The sequence below is a fragment of the Eschrichtius robustus genome, chromosome 1, assembly GCF_028021215.1.
Source record: "Eschrichtius robustus isolate mEscRob2 chromosome 1, mEscRob2.pri, whole genome shotgun sequence".
Taxonomy (NCBI): Eukaryota; Metazoa; Chordata; class Mammalia; order Artiodactyla; family Eschrichtiidae; genus Eschrichtius; species Eschrichtius robustus.
In genome coordinates this window covers 34,241,545-34,261,347 of record NC_090824.1, presented here as the reverse complement: position 1 = coordinate 34,261,347, position 19,803 = coordinate 34,241,545, and the positions used below count along the sequence as shown (strand labels likewise).

Here is a 19,803-nt window from a genome sequence, read left to right as displayed (position 1 = left end):
AAACAAAGGTCAAATTCCTTACGGTGGTTACCAGGGGCTGGCGGCAGTGGGGGGACGGACAGAGAGTTAGTGCTTAATGGGTACAGAATTTCAGTTTGGGAAGATGAAAAAGTTCTGGAGAGGGACAGTGGTGATGGCTGCACAACAATGTGAATGTATTTAATGCTACTGAACTGTACACTTAAAAATGGTTAAAATGGTCATTTTTTTGTTGTTGTTGTTATAGGCATTTTAACTACAGTAATGACAATTAAATGTTTCAAGGATCCTTGGGTTTGTATCTGCTTAGAAAGACTTCCTATGCCTGAAGATGATAGAGTTGTTTATTCTTCTAGAAGTATTGTTTGTTAATACGGAGTTGGTAGGAGGACCAACTTTTGGATAGGTGTTTGAGGTGAAGAAAAGAGGCTTCTGCAACAGTCAGGGGAGAGAGTGACAAGCACCTGAAGTAAGGTGATGCAGTGGAAGGGCCAGTGTCTTCTGACTGGGAAAGTAGGATGAAAGGATTTGGCTTTCAACTGGATATATGCATGGTAGGTACTTGAATGTTTGTTGATTGAGAAGGGAACAGAAAGTCAATACAGAGAACCCCTGAGGTTTCTAACCCAGGCAGCATGCACAATAGTAATAATAACATTAATTAATTGATACTAATATTCACTGACACAGGAAGATTAGGTTTGTGGGTGGAATAGGATGTGTTCCATTTTGGACATGCTACTATTTTTAGAGGCAGGCAGGTCAGCCATCTGGGTGAGTTCCAGGAAGCAATCAAAAGGTGGATCTGCTGTGGAAAAAAGTTAAGGGGGAGAAATTTGACTTGGAACTCAGCCAATCAAGATGATTGCTGAAGCTATGGGATTGTATGGGAGAGTATAAGAGCGTCAAGAGAGAATGGATAAGACCTTGAAGAATTTTAGCCCTTCAGTGGGATGAAGAGGAAGTATAGCCAGAGCAGCAAATAATTTGTAGAAAAGGTACTTGAAGGGGGCTTGACGAAAGGGTTTTAACAACAGAAGACGGGAGGGTTGGGGTAGCGGAGGTGTTTAAAGAGTTCCAAGCAGAAATAAGGATGTGAAGAAATAGGGAGCAGGAAAGCACTCCACCGAAGAAGCCCTTCAGTAAACCAGATGTTGAATAAATTTATTGTAGAATCGGAGGTTTCAAGGATGGGTTAGTCAACATCATTACTGTGGAAGAGAGGATGATGACCCAGAACAGGCCATTTCCCTCAGGGTAACTGTGACTATTGATATTTGGTTGCTTGAGTATGAAAAGTCTGACAGCGTTTGATCTACTTCACTTAAGCTCCAGCCAAAGATATCTGGTAAATTTGGAACGTCTCAGGTTTCTAAACATAGTGTCCTCTATCCTAGGTTTAGGTTGGGTGTTCCAATTTCCTTTGTTGTGACACATCTTTGTGCCAGATCCCAAACAGGTGGTTTTCAGGTCTACTTTCATCATTACTTTTTGTTTGTTGTGTTTGTTTTTGAAGTTTTGTTTATTTTTTTAAATGAGAAATTGGATGAGATCAGGTTTCGGGGGAAAGGTGATAATGGCAGCAATGCTACTGTCCAAGGATCATACTGCACACGCGTGCTGTCGGAGGGTGGCAAGAAAACTATCTAAGCCCAACTTGAGTTCTACTTTCCCCAAAGACCCTACACCTGGTTTCAAAGAGTCACAGTTTGGTTGCTATTAAAAAGATACGTAGAATTAACAGCTTGAAAAAAAAACTTCAGATTTCCATTTTTCATTCTCAGACTGGCAAAGATCTACAAAGTTTGATAACTGTGGGAAAGCAGGCACTGTCCTACAGTGCTGGTGGGAGAGTGAATTGCCATGACCTCTTTGGAAGGCAACTGACAATACTTACCAAATGCACATATCCTCTGACCTAGGGTATTCGAGACGATTCCCTGCAGCATCATCTGTTGAGGTAAAGATGGCAACAACCTAAAATGTCCATCAACAGAGACTGGTTAAATAATTATGGTCTATCTTCACCACGAAATACTTTAGGCGTTACTGCTTCTTTATGCATAAAATAGCTCTGGAACTATACGTTAGAAACTGGTCACCCTGGTGGCCTCTGGGAGGGCACTGGGCTAAGGGGACAGGGGTGGGAGGGACTTCTCATTTGCCTTCTATACCTGATGAACGTATAACCTACCTCCACCCACCATTCTGAATGAAGCAAAACAGTTTCCTGGTGGCAGAGAGTACACCAATGGTTTTTAACATATTAGGAATCTTGAGATAAATCCTAACCAGAGTCCTGAGTTATGATGGGAATCATTTAGAGAAGTTCAGGAGCTGAAGGCCATCTCATATTTCCCACTCACCTTTTCTCTCCACACAGAACACAAGGCACGAAGGAAGGGAAGGATAAGAGCAAGACAGCACAAAGGAGCCATGAAGCCAAGAACTTGTAGGACAGACACTTTATTAAGACTTGCTTGTAGTAAAACATTCAACCCTTTGACGTGTCCATTAGTTTGTTATTTTGTTTTTTGTTGGAGACCACAGCCGGATGCCCAAAAGCCTTTAGCTTCATCTTACGTCAGTCTAGTCAATGGTTGCCTATTTTATAGTTCAACTAGTTGAGGAGAGAGTCAGGAAAATCTGATCTTAACATCCCAAATCAAGGGCTGTAAGATTTGCAACCCATTTATATAAAGTGCTTATGTTCAGTGCAAAAAGGGCAGACTCAGAAGGGCAAGCAGATGCCAGGAAATGATGTTTTCTGGGAGACAGATGCATTCTATGACTCAAAGAAGGAAAAGCCACTTGTCACACTTCCTCATAAAGGGGTCTAGTATTTTCTTTTCAGCCTCTCCCCTCTCTAAGAGGACCAAAACTTTGAATCTGACAGATGCTCTTACAGTTGTTTATTTTACTATTAAAAAAACCTGGTTCAGAGGGAAATCCACAGGGTTTCTAAGCACCAGAGATAGTGACTTTGGCTTCTAGCTCCCGTTTCTCTCAGCAGCAAACGTGAGATCAACAGGCTGAGCTCTGGCTGGTGGGAGGCTCGCAGCTGCGGAGCTTTCCTCACACCCCTCATTTGCAAATCCAAGTCATGGACTATGGCAGACCTTTTCCAAAATGCCGTCACATCTCCGGTGGGAAGACAGACCAATGCTTATTAAAGGAGCACTTCACCTAGTTGCCCAACTGGACATGACCTATTTCATCATCCCGTTGTTTAGTTCTTTTTTTAAAAAAAAAATTTATTTATTTATTTATTTATTTATTTATGGCTGAGTTGGGTCTTTGCTGCTGTGCACAGGTTTTCTCTAGTTGCGGCGAGCGGGGACTACTCTTCGTTGCGGTGCATGGGCTTCTCATTGCACTGGCTTGTCTTGTTGCAGAGCATGGGCTGTAGGCGTGCAGGCTTCAGTAATTGTGGCTTGCGGGCTCTAGAGCGCAGGCTCAGTAGTTGTGGCGCACAGGCTTAGCTGCTCCGTGGCATGTGGGATCTTCCCGGACCAGGGCTCGAACCTGTGTCCCCTGCATTGGCAGGCAAGGATTCTTAACCACTGTGCCACCAGGGAAGCCCCCCCTTGTTTAATTCTTGTCCGCTGGCCGAACTTCAAAGTGAACCTGTGACTCCCTTTGTTAAGACAAAGAAGTGCACTGCCTTCTCAATGACCTTGGGTCTCTGCATGTCCATCCTTCTGTTCCGAAGAGACTGAAGAGAAGCAGGAGGGAAGAGGAAGTGATTTCCTAACCAATTTAAGGGGCACAAATAGGCCTGTAACTCAAACAGGCAAAGTCTAGCCATTCAGTCCCAGGGTCTTGGCTACTGTTTCTCTCCCCAGACTCTCAAAGAGGAAGCTACTTTCTCTCACTTTGCAGCAGGGATATTGACAAAAGCCAGTTATTTGCTTGTAAACAACTCTCCTGCAATCCTGTTTGGAGAGGTTCCCTCTTCTCTCCCTGTGGATAAACGTGATGGCACCCCTCCTGCCCATGTGTAGGGCTCCAGACCCCATCACGTGTACGGGTAGCCACAGCTTTCAGATGCCAGCACCTGAGGACCTTTCTGTTCAGACCACCTTCCAAAGATTCATGGTAACTCTTGCGCTCGTGAGAGGAGAGACACTCAGAATGGTTTTATACCACAGGAAGCACCTGCCCTAAAGCCATCTCTGAGTTTGGGGAAGGGAAGGAGGGAAAAAGAGGCAATCCTTTTGATGCTGCTCTATAATTCTCTGTTAAAACCCTTCTAGTCACGAGGAGCTACTGGAACGTCTCCACACAGAGGGAACTGTGTACAAACAGGATGAACCCGGGTTAAGAACCAAAAACGCGGGGAAGGTTTTCAGACCGGCAGAAGTCTAAAGTAAAGTGCCTCTTTGCAGTGGGGGGAGAGTTTCATTTGTTCAGAAATGCCTGGGCGTAAACATGAGCGAAACGGGCGTGCACACACACACACTCACTCTGAGGTAGAAAGAACTGGCCATCTCCAGACACACACACACACTCCACAATTTTACAGAAACATGGCACTTGCGTGAAAGGTCCTGTCTTTGCCCAGGATGGCAAGTCGGGTCCAATTCCAGCTCTTTCCCACCTGGGGTGGAGCCAGGGAAGTCCCGTCCCACAGGAGGAAAGAGCTGGAAGCATGCCCATCACTCCCCTCCCACAGTTGTCAGGCCCCGCAGCCCAGGGTCACTTCCTGGAGCCCGAGCCGTGGGCACCCCGGCTGTGGCTTGTCAGAAGCCACTGGGAGCAGATGTCTTGCACTACTGCGTCCCCACTGCTCTTGGCGGCCTGCTGCACCTGCTGGACGAGGACCGCGGCCCGTGAGTGTTCTTGCTTCACAGCAATCAAGTAGGCAGAACGCAGCTTGCAACACGTCAGGTAGGCCTGAACCTGCCAGTTGGGTGTAAGAAACAGCGGGAAGGAAACCGTCACTGACAAGTCACCAACAGGCACACAGAGAGCTCAAGCAGATGAGATACCACTTCTCACCTACCAATCAATAATTGGGTTCTTGCCTTTTATTACATTACGGCCACTCTTTAAATATTACACTGTGTTATTTCATAGTGTAAAAAGTTATTACAAATAAGCTAAGAATTTCAAAAAGAAGGTAGGCAGGCAGAGTCTGGCCTCTATCCACTCCCTCCAAGGCCCTCCTCTCTCCTGGGCTCTCCAGCTTCCTCCTGGCCTCACTGCCGACAAACTGTGGTTTTGTAGTTATTTGGCTGATGATTTGACTGATGACTGCCTCCTTGGCCAGGATGGCAGGAATAGTGTCCGCTTTTTCTAACCATTCCTGGTGCCTAGCACAGGGTCTGGCATGCAGGTGTTCAGTGAATATGCATGAAGTGAATGAGTGAATGAATGAGCCATCATACCTGCCCCCTACAATGGGCACACAGAGCCCCTTTCTCTATTTTCTGTTTCTGACCTGCTGAATTAAAAATCTTTTAACAGGAAATGTGGGGAAGAAAACGCAGACACACAATTAGAAAAACTCTAAATAAGGCGTGATCCCAGGTTGATCTGACTTGCAGTTTGGCACAGAGGCAGCTCAGTTTCCTACATTCAGGACACCCTCCAGCTCAGGAATGCCCAGCTGGGTGGAGACGGGAGCCCCTGCCTTCCCTGGCCACGACGTCACCAGCACCCCCCTGCTTAGCCAGGGTTCCAGGCCAGCGAACAGCAAGGCCCAGGCGAGTTGCCTCAGAACTCCCGCTAGCAGCTGCCTTTCTGCCGTGACAGTCCTTCTGGTGGTTGGAGGGGACTCTTCTCTCTTGATGTTTCAATGCTCCATCTTCTTTTTTTACCTTGGTCACTAAAGTCTTCCTTTCCTAAGCTCAATTATAGATAATCGCCTACAGCTAGAAGACATGTTCTGACATGTCTGAGCTCACTGCAGTGATCAAGTCCTGCAGTATGGTTATCTACCTGCTGCCCTAGGACATTCGCTTCACCCAGGCCCTCAGCTCCGCTTGGCACCAGTGTACGTTAAACAGAATATCACAAGTTGGCAGGCAAAGTTCCTACCTAGAGGAGGAGGGCATTTTTCCAGAAAGTCTGGAATAGAAACTGAACGTGTGACCTGAGATCACGTAAGTGTGTTAGAACAGCTGCTGCCAGGAAAAACCTGAAAAAGTAACAACGACGGTATAGCTTTCAGTGTCCATCTTTCCCAGGCACAAAGTCTCTGTCCTAAAGAGCAGGCGGATCACTGAAGGCTTGGAAAAGAACCATAGTCGGAGAATCTAGAAACCTGGGTGTCTGGCCTGGCTGTCGGGTTCTCATTTGGATTCTAGAAAAGTAATTTTCCACATTTCAGGATGTCAGAATTCCATCCTTTCCACAGGATCTCATCAGGATGTTGCAGAATTAAGTGAAGAAATGTTACGAACAGGTTCTCCCTAAACCCTCAAACGAAAAATGCCCTGCAAATTCAGTCCAGGGATTAGCAATACCGCCAGGGGGAGCAGCAATGTGGTTGCGTAAGAAGCTGTTTGCCTAACATTAGTTTTCTTCACAAGGGACTCGGCTGCCAGATCATTCCTCTGCTAGTGGCCAGGGCAGGCTGGCTTGGTTTCCTCCTGCCTCTCTTGGCCTGTGGGCCTTCCTCCAGATGGCAGGTGGATTGAACCTGCGGTGAGCCACAAACAGGAGCAGCTGGCACCCTTCACAAAGGTTCACCGATTTCCTACCCAACAGGAAGAGCTTGCAGGCCTCAGGGGCAAGGCCTGTTCTGGAGACTGAGGCACCAATAGACATTGTTGGTCAAAGGGTTGGGTGGGTTTTTTCCTTACTGTAGAGGGTACCCTTGTTCCTCCAGGATAAAGAGATGCTTGCTCACTCTGAGAACTTCATTCAGTGAGTCAATCTGAAGATGAAAGTGAGGATTTCCTAGGGCTCTGAGAGAAAACCTCCATAGGAAATGGAGAGTTGAGAGCAGCCTAGGACATATGTGTCTTGGGGGATAAAGAAATGCGAGGGCAAAGGCTCATGTGGTCAGGTTTCTCATGTTCCCCACCTATTCCCTCCCTTCTACGCCCCTATCTGGGTCTCAGCCCCACCTCTGGTAACAAAGAGGCCGAGATACAGGTTGAATGGTAGTGAGCAAAGGATAAAGGTGAAAAGGCAAGTCCAAAGTGCTGTTCCCGAGCGTTACTGGGTATGGAGACAGTTCCGCTCACCTTGTTGTCATCACTGTTTATCGCCTGGATCAGGCCCTCCAGCTCCTGTGCAGAACAGAGACACAGTAGTCATGAGATGGAGGGCTCCCCGGCGTGGGAGCCGGGGCCCAACCCAGCCTCAGCCCAGCCATTCTGGCCCCTGAGGGCCACTCAGGGTGGGGATGCCTGCCTGACCCTTCTCTACAAACTCATCTCCTGGGAATTCCCTGGCGGTCCAAAGGTTAGGACCCCATGCTTTCACTGCTGAGGGCCTGGGTTCAATCACTGGTCGGGGAACTAAGATCCCACAAGCCATGTGGCATGGCCAAAAAACCCACAAAAACCAAACTCAACTCCTGCTATAAGAGCAACAGAGGAAAGCTAATGATAACACTAAGCTTGGGAATCTGAGAAGCAACAACAAACAAGAGACCTGTCCTTGGCCTTCAAGAGAGGATGTGGGGCTTCCCTGGTGGCGCAGTGGTTAAGAATCCGCCTGCCAATGCAGGGAACACGGGTTCGAGTCCTGGTCTGGAAAGATCCCACATGCTGCGGAGCAACTAAGCCTGTGCGCCACAACTACTGAGCCTACACTCTAGAGCCTGTGAGCCATAACTACTGAAGCCCGCACGCCTAGAGCCTGTGCTCTGCAACAAGAGAAGCCACTGCAACGAGAAGCCCACGCACCACAAAGAAGAGTAGCTCCCGCTCGCCACAACCAGAGAAAAGCCCATGCGCAGCAACGAAGACCCAACGCAGCCAAAAATAAAATAAATAAAATAAAATAAATTTATTAAAAAAAAAAAAAGAAAGGATGTGGCTTTGTTCACCCCAGTAGGAAGCCATCGGGGGACAGTTTTGCAGGCGACATGCTTCAAAGGCCACCTGCAGGCCCACTATGACCTCCTCTACAATCACAGGGAGAAACTCAGCTCTGTCGGTCCACAGACACTTCTGGGTGCCAACAGCATCAGACAATGGGATGCTGAGGGACGGCGTCTGGATATAGTGGTTATCACCATTAATTTTCTTTCCAGGGAAGGGTTGATTAGTGAGGCCATCATTACAGAGGGGTCAGAAAGACAGAGGGATCTTGTAGAGTTTCAGGTACAGTATGGGGAAAAGAAAAATAAAGGGGGGGATGTGAAGACACTGAAATAGATAGAGGAGCTGAGAGGTCTAGGGGTGAGCACACCTGGGGTGGAATTCTCTTGAACGCTTCCAAGCAGTTGAGGAGGATGGTGTCCCCGTCACTTTTGGCCGCCATGCCTGACTCGCTGACACATTTGAGCAGCTGTCGGATCTCACTGTACTTCTCCCTCTCCACCAACTGCCGGGCGGCTTTGCAGTAGGTTGCGGCAGCGTCCAGCTGGAAGTCCTAGAACAGAACATGGGGTGATGGGTGTAGAGAGGCAGGGACACCAATGGCGGGAAGGAAGGTGACATTTACAGAGCTCCCACTGGGCTTGGGGTAGTCAAGACTGTAGTCCCAATAGAGAACATACATAAACAAACAAACAATCAGCAAAAAGTTCCTCTTTTGGAGTTCGGCAGACATTTAGGAAGCATCCATAAAAATCGTAACTTTGATATCTACACTGGTACATCTCACTTGCTGCCGTGTCACTTTCTGAAAATATTCTAATCAAATGCCCAAGATCAGTTCATTCTCTCTCTAACGAGTCACCTTTTTCTTGGAAAATGGATGTCGGGGGCTGATATTGGCTGCCCAGGACACTTGGTTCTCTGTTAAGAGATGCCTTGGTATTAGGAAACAGACCAATTCACCAAAAGACTGATTTGCTAGAAACTACCACCAGATAAACATTTTGTTGCCTTGGGGTCTTTGTCCAACATGGAAAATGGGTGGGAAGAAAGAAATCTGTCAGATTGTTTGTTGTTTTTGATCCTTTAGATGCACAGTGTGTGAAGACCATGTCTGCCTGGAGGGTGATGGGCCTCAGGATGCCTGTGTGTCACTGTGTGGTGGGCAGTGGTCTGGCTTTTCATGGTTTTGGCGCCCTGCTCCATCCTCTGCTCCAGTGCCACAGCTGTACCCGTGTCCTCTTATCACAAAAGCAGAAAAGTGTATGCCTCGAGCCAGCTCCTGGGCAGAAGGATGGAGGGGCAGCTCTTGCTGCCAGTGGCCCCTCCCACTGAATAGGACCCCCGCACCGCAGCCCCTCTGCCACCTCCTCCAGCCACGCTCCCCCGCAATGAGGACAGCTGTGTGGAACTCTCCTAGACCTCGTGTCAGGTAGTTATTTGATAGCTTTTGATGAACTCGTCATTGGTTGCTTGGCTTTTGGCAAAGTGGCCTACAGTCTTGAATTTGACCCAGTTCCGTAACAGCCCTCTTGTTGATTTCATCCTTGATGTACGTGTAAATCTGCTTTCCTTGGGATAAAAATTTTCTGAAGAATGAAATCTCACAGAACTGTGGTCATGTGCTGATCGCCCTCGGTATAATCCTGAGTAATCTGAGTCATACCTGCAGAACACGGAATGCAATTCCAAAACCATCTTCTACATTTTTTCCTCCTAGCATGACCTGAAAATGAGAGGGAAACATGCTTAAAGAAGCAAGAATTACTGGAGCAGCCCCTCAATCAAGAACGAGGCCTTCATTCAGTCATTTATTCAACAAATATTTGTGGAGACTCTACTGAGTGCAGGCACTAGCGATACAAGAGTAATCAAAACGGACTCGATCTCCAGCCTTCCGGGGCTCTCATTCCATCGGGGAGGCAGCCATCAAAAGAATGACTGAAATAATGATAACTAGACGATTACAAGTGTGATAGGCACTCTGAAAGAGAACAGCCTGCCGGAGGTCTGACGCATCGTGCATACCTTGCAGGCAACATCCATTTTCATGTGGTTGTTTCCAAACAGGGTTGGCAGAGGCAAGGGGGTGATCTGAGAGGTCCCAGCACTTTCGCAGCGATGTAAGAACCTGGTCACTTCCATCTGCAGCTGAAGTGTGTTCATGTGCCTACGGTGACAGGAGATGCACAGTCTAGCCTCAGGAGGGGCCTCAGGAGTAACTAGGGCCAGGTGACTGAGAAATCATAATAGGATGGCAACGGAAAAGGCAGAAGGATGTGGAGGGAAAAGAGATCCAAAATATCCTCTGAGCAGTTACGACAAGACAAAAGCGGCTGATGAGTGTTTGTGGAGCACGGTGTGCTACTAACAACAACAGCGGTCGAGAGAGACATGAACCCTGCCCTCCAGAGTCCAGAGGCCAGAGGAGAGGTGGATAACAAACAGACACATCAAGTATCTAGCGATTGGGACCGTGAAGGGATAAACGGTAGCGGTGGAGCATTTACTTCAGATGTTGTGTTCTCAGCAAAAAGGCTGAGAGGAGGGAAGGACTTGGGGTGCTGAGGAACCCCCCGGAGGCCAGGGTGCCTGAAGCGCCACGAGAAAGGAGAGAGTAGCATGAGGTAAGGTGGAGATGCAGGCAGGGGCCAGATCACCCAGGACCTCTTTTGCCTCTTGTAAGGGGTAGGGGCTTAGTCTGACTGTCACATGTGATCTCGGTCCCCGCCCCTCCCCTACCTTCCTCTTCTCCTGCAAGCTCCTCTGGCGGCTTTCCAGGCTTGTACTGGACACTGTCATCCAAGAATGATTCCTGTTAGGTGTGTGCGTGTATGTGTATGTGTTTGTTTCCCAAGAGTTCAGAGATGGGCAAGAGCAGCTGCATCACCGACAGACCCTCGGTTCCAGCCTTTCTGCCCCACCCCAACTGTTCCCTGAACCCCAAGTTACCTTGACACATCAGCTGCCGTCATCTTCTTTCGGAAGAAGGTGGTTTTCTTCCTTCCAGTACGGCGGGAGGTTTCTTGGAGGTAGATCTTCAGGTGGTCCTTGGCCTTAAGCAGCCAAGAGAGCTTCTCTCCCAGCTCCGTATATGTCTTTGCTTTGTGACTGAAGAACCGAATACAGGTCATGGCGGCCCGGATGTGGTCCTGGAAGAGGAAAATGAATGTTCAGGTCAAAGGCTATTTGGAGGGCGGGGGGGTGTGAGGAGAATTCTGATCTGATTTCCCCCCGTGAAGCCTGGCTGCCAGCACCCTTTCCCTCAGAGGCCCAAGAGATCCGAAAGTGAACTGACTGGCTGGGATCTTAGGTAGGACGTTATTCCACCACAAGAGATCTTTAACAAGGAGACTTCTGATTCTCCATTCGACTTGCCTTTACTTTTACTCTGGCGTTGAATAAGCCAATTTCTCTGTGATTTAGTGTTGGCCACCCTCAGACAGATTGGAAGAAACATGGTCCCTCTCCTTTCATGCATCTTCTCTAAAAACACTTATTTCTCCTTCATTCCTTATGAATTCTGCATTCATGCCCCATGTTTATCTTGAAACTACCATATCCCTCTTTTTTATCTTTACATTCCCTGAATTCTGAAGAATGCTATTACTAACAAGATTAAAGTCTGCCTCTTTAGGATGAGAATGGAAATCCTGATATTATGTAAGAATGCTAGAGAGTAACATGGATTTGCTGTAGGCTTAGTCAAGGAGCAAGGCCAGGAACAAAAACGACAGTCTTGTTCCCTCATCTTGCACGGTCTCCCCACATGGCAGGCCAACAGGGACAGAGGTAGAAGGCAGGACGGGGCTGCTGTTACCTTCATAAACTGCTGGAGCTCATACAGAATGTGGTAGTAGTTCTTCTTCTGTAAATGTTGGCAGGCGGCAATCAAGTACTTTCCCCAGCTTTCCAAGGTTGGATCAATGGATTCTAGCAAGTTTTCTAAAACGTGTAGCTTCCCACTTTTATAGCTTGGCTGGAAAATGCCTTCTATGAAGATTTCTGGGGGACTCTCCTGGAGCAGGGCAAAGTGAAAAGTCAGAAGTCTTGAGCCTGGTTCTGGCACTGTCTGGGACCCATTCTGAGTTTCCTTCCACTCACAGCCCTTCAGCATCCTCCCACAGCGGTGCGTCTTATCTTTTTGCACATCACAGATAGAACCCTTTGAGAATCCCACTCGGGTGACTGCTCCCCTTCTCTCCTTCTCTGTACAGAAAAGCTCCTTGACAGAGTTATCTGCACTCCCTGTCTCCAGTTCCTCTCCGGTGACTGTCTCCTGAACTCACTCACATCTAGCTTTTGCACCTACAACTCCATTGCAACTGCCCCTTAGGTCACCAATGGCCTCTATGTTGTTAAATCTAAAATTCTTAGTCCTTGTTTTCCACCTGCTCTGTCAACAGCTTTTGATACAGCTGATGGCTTCCTCCTTGAAAAGTTTTCTTTGTTTGGCCCCCAGGATACCACCCTCACCAGGTTTTCTTTCTACTTCTCTGGCTATGCCTTCTCAGTCTCCTTTGCTGATTCCTCCTAATCTCTCCAGGGCTTAGGAGGGAGCTGTTCTCTTTTCTTTATTTTGGCTGCGTTGGGTTTTTTGGCTGCGCGTGGGCTTTCTCTCTAGTTGTGGCGAGCGGGGTCTACTCTTCGATGGGTGCGCAGGCTTCTCATTGTGGTGGCTTCTCTTGCTGTGGAGCATGGGCTCTAGGTGCGCAGGCTTCAGTAGTTGCAGCACCCGGTCTCAGTACTGGTGCCTCGCATGGGCTTAGTTGCTCCGTGGCATGTGGGATCTTCCTGGACCAGGGCTCGAACCCGTGTCCCCTGCAAGGGCAGGTGGATTCTTAACCACTGTGCTACCAGAGAAGTCCCTGTTCTCTCTTCTTTACTCACTCTTTTGATTTCATAAGTCTTAGGGCTTTAAATTTATCTATCTGATGATAATGTCTAAATCTCTATTCCCAGCCTGTTTATTCTTTCTGAACTCCAGAATTGTATACCTAACTTATACCCAACTGCCGACGCAAAAAGTCCTCTTTGGTATCTAGAGAACGATACATATTGATATAAAAATGCACTCCTGATTGTTTCTTCCCAACCTGCTCTTTCTGCAGTCTTCTCCTTCTCAGATGGCAATTTTGTTCTTCTATTTGTTCAGGCCAAAAACCTTAGCCATCTTTCTCTTACACCACAACATAAAAGTCATCAGCAAATTCTATTGGCTCCACCTCAAAATACATACAGAATCTGTATGTAGCTGACCACTTCTCACCACCTCCATGTACCATCCTGGCCCAAGTCATCATCACCACTTGCCTGGATGATTGCAATGGCCTCCTCCCTGGTCTATCATCTTCCACTCCTGCCTCTTTTTTGACTAATGCCAACCAATCAACCTGAGCGATTCGGTTAAAACATTAAGTCAGATCATGTTACTTCTCTGCTCAAAATCTTCCAATGGTTTTCCTTCTCACTCAGCACAAAGCTCAAGTCCTCATAATGTCTACAAGGCTCTAAATGATCTAGGCCCTGTTAGCTTTCTGACCTTATCTGCTACCACCCTTTCCCCAGCTTACTCTGCTCAAGCTGCCCTGGCCTTTGCCCTTGCTACTCCCTCCACCTGGACCGTGCTTCCTCCACAATCTGCACAGTTCATTCCCCACCTACTTTAGGCCTTTACTCAGATGTCATCTGTCCTGGGCACCCTGTCTAAAATTACACAATCCGTCCCTTCCCTCTCCCCCACTTTACTCTTCTTATTACTCGTCACCTACACTATGTATCTTATTATCTTGTTTACTGTCTCTCTCCCTACTATAATGTAAGTTTTAAAGAGCAGTTATTTTTGTCTGCCTTTTTTTTTCATCACTGTTGTGAAGAATAGTCCTTGGCTATTTAATAACTATTTCTTGGATGAATGAATACATGATAAATATCATAGACCAACTCATCAGCAAAGTGCAAACACATACTAATCTGCTCACTTCTGAAGTTCATCTGTGGTTCAGAGACCGTGAGTCATAAACCCCCATTCCACAGTAATAGAAAAGAAAACCATTTGGCCACTCAGCCCCTTAAGAATTTCCATTTTGGGACCTCCCTGTTGGCACAGTGGTTAAGAATCCGCCTGCCAATGCAGGGGACACGGGTTCAATCCCTGGTCCAGGAAGATCCCACCTGCCGTGGAGTAACTAAGCCTGTACGCCACAACTACTGAGCCTGCGCTCTAGAGCCCGCGAGCCACAACTACTGAAGACCGCACGCCTAGAGCCTGTGCTCCGCAACAAGAGAAGCCACCGCAATGAGAAGCCCGCGAGCCGCAGTGAAGAGTAGCCCCCGCTCACCGCAACTAGAGAAAGCCTGTGTGCAGCAATGAAAGGAAGACCCAACACAGCCAAAAAAAAAAAAAGAACTTCCATTTCATCCATTCATCTATCCACTCATTCATTCATAACTGGCACTAGGCTAGGTGCCTGAAGACACCAGGTAAGGTAAATATGGGCCTTCTTGCTCCAGATGCGAAGACACAATTGTAAACAAATAGTTGCAATCCAGTGGGATAAATGCAATAACAGAGTTATGTTCCTGGTACAGTGATGGTTTATAGGAAGAGGTGAATGCTCAATACAGAGGGTCTGGAAGGATAAACAGGAGTTTTCCAAGAAAACAAGGAGGGGCAGGGCATTCTAGGTACGGGGAAGCAGCAATGCAGACTCGTGGAAGTAAGAAAGGGCAATGGCACAACCAGGGAAATTTAAGTAGTTTGGCAAGTCTGGAATATAGAGCATAGCTAGGATTTGCAGTGAAAATAAACTGGAGAAATAAGGGGGCCTGATACTGTTGGGTCCTGCATTCATGCTAAGGAATTTGGACTTCATCTTGTGGCCATGGGGATCCACTGAAGGCCTTTTAGAGAGAGGAATAACATGAATTAAGAATAACATAAATAACATGTACTATGTTTTAGAAAGCTCACTCTGGGGCAGTGTGGTGGGTAAGGGGTGAAAAGGCAGGGAATGAGGCTAGAAACACCACATCTTCCATGCTCTAGGCATTCAGTCGTAGTTTTCACAATGTTTTTTTCTGTTGTTCCCCACCTGCTTGAGAAGGTAAGATACTGCAGTTCAAGGGTAGTTGTGATTACAGGAGATAAAAAGAAGCCTTCTTTCCTAGCTCTGACTAATGTAAAGCAGGGGCAATGCTGTCGTCAGCTTATACTGCAATAAGTAAGTAAGCAGCTTAACCCTCTGGAGTGGTCATCAGTTAGCAGAAACAGAACTGGGTGAGGTGAAGTAGCTTTACCTCAAAACTCTTTTGGAAACTGAAGAAAAGGAAACAGGTTAGCAATTAAATGCCAGATAATATAACTTTTACAATATTCTTGACACCCAGTTAAGACACAGTAGCTAAGGCAGTAGTGAAAACATTTCCCTTTCGCTGTCCTGTAGGGGTATGGTTACCACGACTCTGTACTGTTGACTCACTTGGAGAAATCCTAGAAGATATGCCTATTTGTAAACTTTCAATGGCTGCCATTTTGGATGAAGGCAGCAGATTGGAATTAAAGCATACCTCAAGCTCCTTTAATTTTATATGAAATTTGGTACTAATCAGTCAATTCCTCAGAAAAATTTCATGGGACTTTCAGATAAAAAAGAGAAGGCCAAAGAGTCATGGTGAAACAGAGTTCTGACTTGGCTTAACAATGGCTCCAAAGAAATAATGCACTTCAGGGGTGCCTTTGCCCCCTGTGGGAGGAGGGCAGAGGATGTCAGAAGAAAAAAAGGAGGGCACACTCTCCTTCTATGAGATACTTGTGGCCCAAATTTAGGATCTGGCTCATGGGTGCTTTCTGGCCTTTGTGGTAACAACCCTGAGTGGATGAGCATTGGGGTCGGCAGCAGGACGCAGCCCAGAGCAGGTGGGAAGTGTGTGGAAACAGAGAGGTTAGGCAATTTGCTCAAGGTCACACCACTTATACCAAGCATCTCATTCCAGAGACCATGCTCTCAGCTATTACTTGGTTCTGCTAAATGTTCTGGGAGAAGGGATGAAATTTGTCACTGCCAGTCAGAAGGGCAATCTGGGATCCGGGTTAAGACTTTCCCACACTCATCAGATCATGATTTGTGCAGATAGAATTTGCCATTTGTGTTTTGTTTTGTTTTGTTTTTTTGGCTGCACCATGAGGCTTACAGGTTCCTAGTTCCCCGACCAAGGATTGAACCCGGGCCCTCGGCAGTGAAAGTGTGGAGTCCTAACCACTGGACCACCAGGGAATTCCCTAGAATTTGCCATTTGGACCTGACTTTGCCAGAGATGATCTCATAGCTCAACCCTGGGGTAAGGTTAAGGGGGGTTATTGCCTCCATGAAAACTGGATGGGCCAAGCCAAGTGGGCAAAGCAGGCACTGCCGTGTGAGAGCCATGTCTGCAAGTCCCACCTTGTGGAGCAGGTGCAGCAGGGCTTCCCGCAAGCAGCTGTGCCTCATGTAGAAGTTGATGATGGCCAGGTTGGTGCTGTAGTTATGCAGGTAGAAGAGGCATTCTTGGTAGTAGGTGTTGTTCATGATCTTCCCTTCAGGAATCACCTCCAGAGAGAGGCTCTGGGTCCGAAGGGTAGCTTCCAGCTCTTTCAAGGTGGCCAAGTAATCATCATCTTGCTGCCAAGAGAGGACAGAGTGTGAGGGAACAGTGGAACTCAGGAAGTTCTCAGCAGCCGCTGGAAATACTGTTTTCAAAGAATATTTAACAATGTGGAAAAGTGCTCACTATTACATAGTTTTAAGGGTAGAAAACAGGCAGGATATAAAATTCTATATATTATAAACAGTATAACACCAATTAAATCAAAAACATAACAAAGAAAACTCACTAAAATCTAAATATTGCTTAAGTCTGGGTATGGGATTATATGTGATTTTCATTGTTTTAAAATTAGTTTTCTTTTTTTCTTGAAATTTGACTCTTTATGACTTATCTAACCATATATAATGGAAAGAACGAAATCCAAACCTGACAGCTCTGAGCCAGGGCTGCCACTGTCAGCTGAATGGAAGCTGATACTCTCCCCAGGCCGTTACTGCTCCTGGGCCTCCCCCTGGCCCTGGAGCCCACCCTCTGCCTGCTGTGCTCTTACCACGGATAGAAGTGGCCTCGCTGTGGACTCCAGGTACTCAACCACATCCTGTACCAGTCTTGAGCCATGACTCAGCTGATTGAGGTCGAGAGGGGGCTTCAGACAGCGACTAAACTTCTCCCGTGCGGCGGTGAGGTTCCCAGCTTTGAGGCAGGCCATGCCCCAAGCGTGCCATGCCCCGGTGGTATCAAGGCCAGTCTTTGTGGAGACCTGGAGGAAAAACTGCTCCTTTTAGGGAGAGGCACCCACAGCCATGCCTGAGGGTCCCAAAGACCGATTCTATCCCCTTGATGTCGGTCCCAAAGACCGATTCTATCCCCTTGGTGTCAATCATTTCCCTCCCTACCACCCCACCTGCCATTACTCTCACACTGGCAAACTGGACATGCCCTAGACACTCCCCATGGCCAAGGGCAACTAGAGGAGGTAACTCGTTGGGGTAGATGTCAGCTTTGTCTGTGCCTCACCTCAACGCCCAGTTGGTAGTACTCAGCTTCTAAAAGCTGGTTCCTTAGCCTGGTTACTGCAGCTGGTTGCAAGATCTGATCCAGAGATGGCACGTGACGATAGGCAGCAGCAACTAAAATATTCAGCACATCTACCTTGCTGATGTAGCTACAGGGAGGAAAAGGGCAAGGCAGTGAGGCTCCACAGGGTCATCCCAAGAACAGGCGCTGCTTAAAGGTTTTCTATTTCATTTCCAATGTGAAATGTGATAATGAGAATTGTGAGGTACATGGGAGAAAAGACTCTGGAGTCAGACTCTCGGAAACTCAACTCTATCACTTAGCGGCTCTATGACCTTGGGCAAGTTAGTTAACCTTTCTCAGCCTCAATTTACTCATCTGTAAAATGGACAGAATAACAGGGAGTTTTAAGGACAAAATGAAATAACCGAAGGAAAAGAGCTTAGGATGGTGTCTAGAGCTTTGTAGGCACTCATCAAACGTTAGCTATCAATACATGGAGTACGGACGCTCCGGGACACTCAGGTCTCCTATTTTGAGGCAAGGCCTTTATACCGAACGCTGGGAGCTCACAAGCTACCTGTTTCTTTTTGGTTCTCTGGAACCCTGCTTGCTTGGGAGAGCGTATATGGACTGTATCGGCAGCCTGCACTCCCGGTCAGTACAGAGGTCACATCACTACCATCCTCTGGAGGTGCTGCTGGGCAGGGGCCTCAGATTCGAGTGCCCTGGACTTGACATCCTTTCTCTGGGTTAAGGATGGACTCTTGTTACTAGGACTGCTGCCTTTGATCTTATTCCTGACACCTGGTGATTGCAAAAACCTTATAACAACGGAGCCCAGAGAGCTGTCTGGGATCATTCTGTTTAGCCCTGCCTGAGACAGGCCTACACTCAAGGTTCTTGAATCTCGTATCATAATTCTATCAAAACCCCCTGCGGATCCTGACTTGTCCACTGATTTCCCTAGAAAGGGATTCAGTACATCAGTGATTCTCAACCTAGTGGGGATGGGCAGGGGAGAGTATAGTGTGTAAAAGCAAATTCGGTATCATAATGTATTGGACGTGTGTAACAGGTGGTGTGAGTTTTGTTTTTAAACATTTATTTATTTGTCTACAGAAGAAGGTATGAGTTAAAAACAGCAGAAAAATACTCTGCAAACCAGGAGTTCTAAACACACATGAGAGATGAATCTACTATCATCAGCAACTGGGCACAAGTGCAGCGATTCCCTAGGGTGAGTGTACCGATTCCAGGGCTGGGGAGAAAGAATGTGTAATTTGAAACCACTGCTATTAAGTGTCAGAGAAGCCCATGGCACCTGGGGATGGGTGAGAATCCTACCGAAGCAAGGACTTCCTTAATTTCTGCTCCCTTAGCTCAAAGTGGATATTTCCTCCATCTATATTAGATTTTGAAGGAAGTATAGGACTTGCTGTTAGATTTGTTCTCCAGCCCCCATCTAAGTATCCTTTTCTGTTAATAAGATTTTATCTCATTTACATTTCCGATAGTTGAGAAATATTTAGATATATCTTTATTTTTGCCTTAAATTCTACCTTTTGCTATATAAAATGGTTTCTGTTCTTTCCTTCCCTTCTCCTCCATTTCTGATAAATTGGTAGAGTTTTGGTTCTTTTCATGGTTATTTAAAAAAATTGTATTTAACATATTATACAGCTCATTTTTCATTTGTCAACTTGAAAAATGATGTAGAATCTTTTGCCTCTTGATATGAGTGAAATTAACTCCTTTATATTTCCTTCCACTTTCTGTCCTACCTCCTTCTGCCTTTCTCAACCTTCTGGTTTTTGTTAATAAGAATAATAAAACTAACATTTTTGGAGTACACAGGCTCAGTTCTTAGCCCTTTATATGGATACAGTACTCTCACTTTACAGCCATATGAAATAAGTATCATTATCACCCCCATTTTCTAGAGGAGGAAACCGAGGCCCAGAGTGGTTAACAGACCCATCTAAGGTTACAGAGCTAGGAAGCGGTGAAGCTGAGAGTCACTGCACTCTCTGTTATCTGGTGAGTTTGCAGGCCAGTACTCTGGGCAAGTGCCTGAAGCACTGACACGTCAAAGAAAATTATGCTCTTCGCTCTCAAATCTGGCTAGGACTGAGAGCTGGGAATGCACAACGTGAGTCACACATCTGGGTGGATAAGCCGGGAATTGGGAGTTTTCACTGTCAGGTTAATGAATGGAGGC

General features: G+C 46.9%; 1 protein-coding gene across 1 annotated transcript in view; it reads right to left on the bottom strand.

Annotated features, from left to right (window-relative positions):
* Positions 1-2,429: 2,429 nt before the first annotated feature.
* ZFYVE26 (zinc finger FYVE-type containing 26) overlaps positions 2,430-19,803 on the bottom strand; it is a 62,227-nt gene continuing 44,853 nt past the window's right edge. Inside the window, exons 33-42 of the mRNA XM_068543759.1 lie at positions 17,583-17,730; positions 17,116-17,325; positions 16,421-16,639; positions 11,800-11,997; positions 10,932-11,131; positions 10,008-10,149; positions 9,646-9,705; positions 8,350-8,532; positions 7,176-7,220; positions 2,430-4,881 (exon numbers count right to left, since the gene is read on the bottom strand). Coding sequence (XP_068399860.1) covers positions 4,678-4,881; positions 7,176-7,220; positions 8,350-8,532; positions 9,646-9,705; positions 10,008-10,149; positions 10,932-11,131; positions 11,800-11,997; positions 16,421-16,639; positions 17,116-17,325; positions 17,583-17,730 — 1,609 coding nt within the window. The 3' untranslated portion in view covers positions 2,430-4,677. The remainder of the gene's footprint in view (positions 4,882-7,175; positions 7,221-8,349; positions 8,533-9,645; positions 9,706-10,007; positions 10,150-10,931; positions 11,132-11,799; positions 11,998-16,420; positions 16,640-17,115; positions 17,326-17,582; positions 17,731-19,803) is intronic.